Source organism: Haemaphysalis longicornis, unplaced genomic scaffold (assembly GCF_048455015.1).
Source record: "Haemaphysalis longicornis isolate Haplotype H1 unplaced genomic scaffold, Haemaphysalis longicornis Haplotype H1 scaffold_4, whole genome shotgun sequence".
NCBI lineage: Eukaryota > Metazoa > Arthropoda > Arachnida > Ixodida > Ixodidae > Haemaphysalis > Haemaphysalis longicornis.
This window is the reverse complement of record NW_027526361.1, coordinates 132073350-132078905: the sequence shown is the minus strand read 5'-3', so window position 1 is coordinate 132078905 and position 5556 is coordinate 132073350. Positions and strand designations below refer to the sequence as shown.

The 5556-nt window shown below is 55.9% G+C and overlaps 1 protein-coding gene across 1 annotated transcript; it reads left to right on the top strand.

The window, feature by feature from the left end:
• Positions 1 to 200: 200 nt before the first annotated feature.
• Positions 201 to 4568, top strand: LOC144180009 (uncharacterized). Its single transcript, XM_077708419.1, is given in 2 exon segments — positions 201 to 1658; positions 1660 to 4568. Coding segments are annotated over 2 exon segments (4035 nt in total). The 3' UTR covers positions 4237 to 4568.
• Positions 4569 to 5556: the final 988 nt, after the last annotated feature.

Below are 5556 nucleotides of genomic sequence, written 5' to 3'. Positions count from 1 at the left end.
AAGCGGACGCAAGCCCGTCTTCATCGGCACCAGCCGAGCTCCGCGCGGTGTGGAGCGGCAGAGCCAAGCCAGCGCACGGGGCCAACGACGCGGCAGCCGACCACCGGAGGTGCGGGTGAGTGGGATTTCTTGCGCTTCGTTGTGGCGGTGTAGGCTGAGTCTGGGGTTGCATGGTAGTCATGCGGAGCATGCAGACGAACATGGCGGAAGGAGACGGAAATGATCAGACAGACGAAGTGCCACCTCAAGGAGGCTCGGCAGCAGGAGGATCTCCCCAAGAGGAATCCGAGGCACTAATTCTTAGACGAATGGAGTTGGAGTTTCAAGAGCGAAGGGAGAAAGCAGAGCGCGAGGCGGCGGAGCGAAAAGAGGAAAGAGCGCGAGAATCGGAAGAACGCATGCTAAAACTGAAGCTCGAATCTGAAGAGCGGTTGCGAAAGTTGGAGCTGGAGACGAGGGCTGGTACGCAAACTCCTACGGGCTCGGACTCAGATGAGGGTAGGCGGCCGGGCTTAGACCCGGTCACTCAGTGCGCAAAGGTCCTGAAGGGGCTTAAGCTGCCGTGCGATGCGGACATTCCATTGTGGTTCGACGAAGTTGAAAGGTTGTTTGTAACGTACGGTGTGCCGGAGTCGAGTCGGGTTCATTTAGTTGTACCGGCGTTGTCGGAACGGGTGAGGTACATGTTACGTGGACTTGGGGACAGTGAGTGCAATGACTACGAAGTGGTAAAAAAGGCCGTGCTGCAGGAGCTTAGGCTAAGCCCCGCAGAATACCTCGACCGGTTTGCAAAGGCAGCGAAACGTAACGACGAAACCTGGTCGCAATTTGCCTCCCGCGTTGGCACCCAGTTTGACTACTACCTGAAATCGAGGAAAGTCGAAACAAAAGAGGAGGTAGTGGCCCTCATGGTGGCCGATAGAATTAAGAACAGTTTGAGCGCTGAGAGACTGGAGTACGTTCGCCTGCGCGAAGCAGAGACGTGGCTGAAGCCGCCAGAGATAGCTAACGTGCTGCAGACCTTTGAGCAGGCCAAGGGAAGAGGCTCCGCTGTTGGACGTAGAGATCAAGTACCTCCGCGCAATACCAACAGTGGCAAGCGAATGTGGACATGTAGCGTCTGTAAGGGAGAGGGTCAACATTTCCGGCTGTGCCCGAAAATTGCTGAGAAGCCAGGAAACCCAGGGCGCAGCGCGCACGTGCAGAGAGTGATAGTAGAGGACGCAAGTGCAGGGCAGGCTCAGGATGCTGGCCTGACGAGCGGGGGGCAGCGAATTCTCGTGGCCGAGGTAAATGCGCTCGGAAGCATTGATGAGCTGAGAAAGTCTAGACTACAACACGTGGAACTCGACTGTGCAGGTAAGACAGTTACCGCGACGGTCGACACGGGAAGCGAAGTTACGGTGGTACGAGAAAGTCTAGTCCCACAGGACGCTATGCAGCCATCGGGCACCATCAGGCTAGTTCCAGCATTTGGCGAGTCGGTTAGCGCGAGAGTGGTCAGCCTGCCTGTGAGTTTGAGGCAGGCCGTGTCGGTGGTCGGGAGCCCCAAGGTGCAGCTAATCTGTGCTGTCACCAACAATCTCGCCGAGAGACTAGACTGTTTGCTTTCGAGAGAGGATTGGGAGCTGGTGACGAAATTTCACCCCAACATGGGAGGCGAACAGCACGGCTGAAACTTTCGTCCGCTCAAGTGAGGACCGCGAGGTCGGCACCGGGGCGATCTCGGAACCGGCGGCTGCCGTGTGTGAGATTACGGGAGAGACCGCACCCGAAGCTCCGGCCGAGGAGATTGATGAGGCAGTCGAAGTTGAGGGCCCACGGGCAAGGCTACTGGCATCTCAGCTGGCTGATGACAGCCTAAAGAAAGCTTGGGCCGACGCGAAAAGAGGGAAAGCCAGCATGTTTGTCTCTGACGGGTTGCTGTTTCATAGGGACACTATAGCCGGCGCGAAGGTAACGACACTTGTGCTGCCCTCAGAGAGACGCGAGGAGGTACTTTTGCTGGCCCACGAGTCACTATGTGGAGGCCATTTAGGCCCCAAAAAGACGAAGGCTAGGATAAAATATAGCTTTTTCTGGCCCGGCCTAGAGGCAGACGTATCCCATCACTGCCAAACATGTCATGGCTGCCAAATCAGGGCAGATAGACGGCTCAGCGACCGGGTCCCTATTGTTCCCCTAACAAGGCCCGACCACCCATTCCAGTTAGTAAACGTGGACATCATCGGTCCCCTGGACGTACCGTCGGGTCGGGGCCACAAGTATGCGCTTTGTATGGTGGACCTCTGCACACGCTGGCCCGAAGTCGTGTGCCTGCGGTCACTTACGGCGACAGCAACTTGCGAGGCTCTCCTGACAATATTCAGCAGGACTGGCATCCCTGAGTTAATATGCTCTGACCAGGGTACTAACTTCACGTCCCAACTGACACAAAGCTTTTTGGAAAGGTTGGGCTGCGCGCCACGCTTCTCGACACCGGAACACCCGGAGAGCAATGGCACGGTGGAGCGTTGGAATAGGGTACTTAAGAACATGCTGTTTCACGTCATCGAGAAGGATCCAAGGAACTGGGACAGACTAGTACCGTTCGTGTTGTGGGCCTACCGAGAGGTTCCGCACGACACAACCGGAGTCGCCCCGTTTCGCATGCTTTATGGCAGGAACCCCACAGGACCGCTGGCGATCCTCCAGCACAGTTGGACAGGGGAACTGCCCGTACCGGGCACATTAAAAGAGGAGCCAGCGAAATACCTACGGCAGCTTCGCGAGCAGCTAGAGGTAGCGGCGGAAGTGGCGGGGCTCACGGCGAACGCGCGCCAGGGCAGCTACGCGCAGGCGTACAATAGAACCGCGCGTAACAAAACGTTCAGCGTGGGTGAACAGGTCCTTTTGTTCGACACGGAGAGTAAACGTAAGACGGCCCCGAGATGGTTGGGCCCATTCACGGTCGTTGCACAGGAGAGGCAGCATTCATACCGTCTCGACATGGTGGAAAAGAGAACTTCGGTGGTGCACGTGAACCGCCCGCGGCCTTACTACTGTCGCGTAAGTCACGTGAGGGTAGTGTTCGATGAAGATAGCGAGTTTGGAGACGTAGAGTGCGCCCCGCGCTTTATGCCGCCGTGTCGAAGTACCCTCCCCTTACCGATCGAGAAGTTGTCACACTTAAGTGAGCGAGAGGGCTCTGAAATTGCAAGCGTATTTGCAAAACACGCCGACCTGTTCGATGGAACGCCCGGACTCGCCGCGGTGGGGCAACACCGAATCGAGCTGCAGGGAAGTTATGAGCCAAAGAGGGCTTTTCCTTACCGTGTTCCGGAGCTGCTCAGGAAAGAAGTCACCCACCAGGTAGACGAACTGTTAGAATTGGGCCTCGTTTACCCAGTAGAAAGTGAGCATGCTCACCCGGTCGTTTGCGTCGGAAAGAAAGATGGATCGTGGAGAATGTGTATTGACTACCGCAGACTAAATGCCGTGACTCGCGCCGATGCATTTCCTATGACTCCACCGCAGGAGCTGATCCTGAAAGTGGGTCACTCGAGGTTTATCACAGTCATAGACTTGCGGAGGGGCTACTGGCAGGTGCCGGTAGCGCCGGAGAGCCAGCACCTAACCTCCTTCGTCACGCACGACGGGCAGTACGCGTGGCGTGTCATGCCGTTTGGTCTCAGAAATGCGGCAGCAACATTTCAGAGGATGATGAACACGTTGCTCGCCAAACACCGGTCCTACGCCACGGCCTATCTGGATGACATTGCCGTCTTCTCCTCTTCATGGGAGGAACACCTGAGGCACGTGGACACTATCCTCGGCTTGTTGACGGACGCGAGGTTAAAGGCGAGCGTTGAGAAGTGCCAGGTAGCCCAGGGCCACATTAAATACCTCGGCCACGTAGTGGGCAGCGGAACGCACGGTCCCGATCCGGAAAAGCTGGCCGCAATCAGAGGTCTCGTACAGCCAAAGACTAAGAAGGAGCTCCGAAGCCTCCTTGGCCTTTGCGGGTATTACCGAGAGTACGTCAACAACTACGCGGAGGTAGCTGAGCCGCTAATGTCCCTGACAAAGCGGGGGGTACCGAACCCGATTCCTTGGAGTAGCGAGGCCGAGCGCGCGTTCGAGCAGCTAAAGGAGTCCCTTTGCTCAGCCGCGGCGCTTAACACACCTGACCCGCACCAGCCTTATTGGCTGTTTACTGACGCGTCTGAGGTGGGAGCCGGGGCATGTCTGGCGTAGATGGGGGAAGCGGGCCGCGAGAAGCCTATCGCGTTTGCCAGCCATCGTTTCACTCCAACCCAAACCCGCTGGTCAACCATCGAGCGCGAGGCGTTTGCCATCATTTGGGCATTGAAAAAGTTTGATTATTGGGTTTTCGGGGCAGAAGTCAATGTCGTGTCTGACCATAACCCTCTGTCTTACCTGACGACCTGTACGCCTCATGGGGCTAAATTGTCAAGGTGGGCATTAGCCTTGCAACGCTACAACGTTGTGGTTTCTCACAGGAAGGGAGCAAACAACGCTAACGCGGACGCGCTGTCGTGCCTTCACAATGTTGCTTGGGAGGGCCACCATTGAACTCCCTCCCAGCCTTAACACCGCCACGACGGACGTGAACGTTCCCGTTCACCCGTCCTTTTTTGTTGGTGATGTGTGTGTGTGTGTGTGTGTGTGCCGTGGTTGTGCGCGACGAGAGGCCTTGAGGGCTCGATCCGTGCACCGAATTGATCGATCCGCGCACCGAACTGAACTTTCTGTGCACCGCAAGTGAGCGAAAGCACAGCCGAACATTCTTGAAGGGACGTTATCAGGCTACGCCGTCAAGGAGGACAGTTGCGCGCGTGCGCATAGTGGCAATGCAAACTTTCTTAACGTTTTATTTTTGTGGACTGCGAAATTGCCCGTGTTCTTTGCCAGTCCTTATTCCTTTTGTTCTTGTTGTCGAGTGCCGGAGTAATTGTGCGTGTTTGCAGTTATAGCGCGCATCAGTGTTTTAGGTTGAGTTGTCTCGTTGTTCGTGGCGTTTACGCGCTCCGGGGACACGACCCAATTTCATTTACCCGCACTTAGTGTTTTTAGCAATTTTCTGGTGTGTTTCCGGTTTGCTAGAGTATTTCGTCCTGTTGAACGGCTAGTGAATAGGTTGTGTTTGTAGATTAGGGGAGACAGAGTTCGGATCAGCTGAACTGCAGAAATAACAGGGGGCTCATTTGTGGTTATACCCAGCTCCTTCAACGTTTTTTTTTTTTTTTTGTTTATGCCGCTGTTATTGCGGAAGGAGAGATGAAACGAGTGGCCATTTTAAATTCTTTTCGGATTGACTGAACCAAGAGGTCCAGTAACCCTCTTAAAGGGGGGAGTTGTAAGGTCCACTTATGAGATTAGCGGCCAGGTGCCCGGGCTGCGCGTGAGAACGCGCCGCTCTGTCTGGCGACGTAGCACTGCCGACACTGCGCTGCAACCACCGCTAATTCGTCGCGGCGTGCGCGGGAGACGGATTGTCTGGCCCTCCGCATTCCTAAAGGGTAATCCCCCATTGAGAAGGCAGACTGCGGCGCC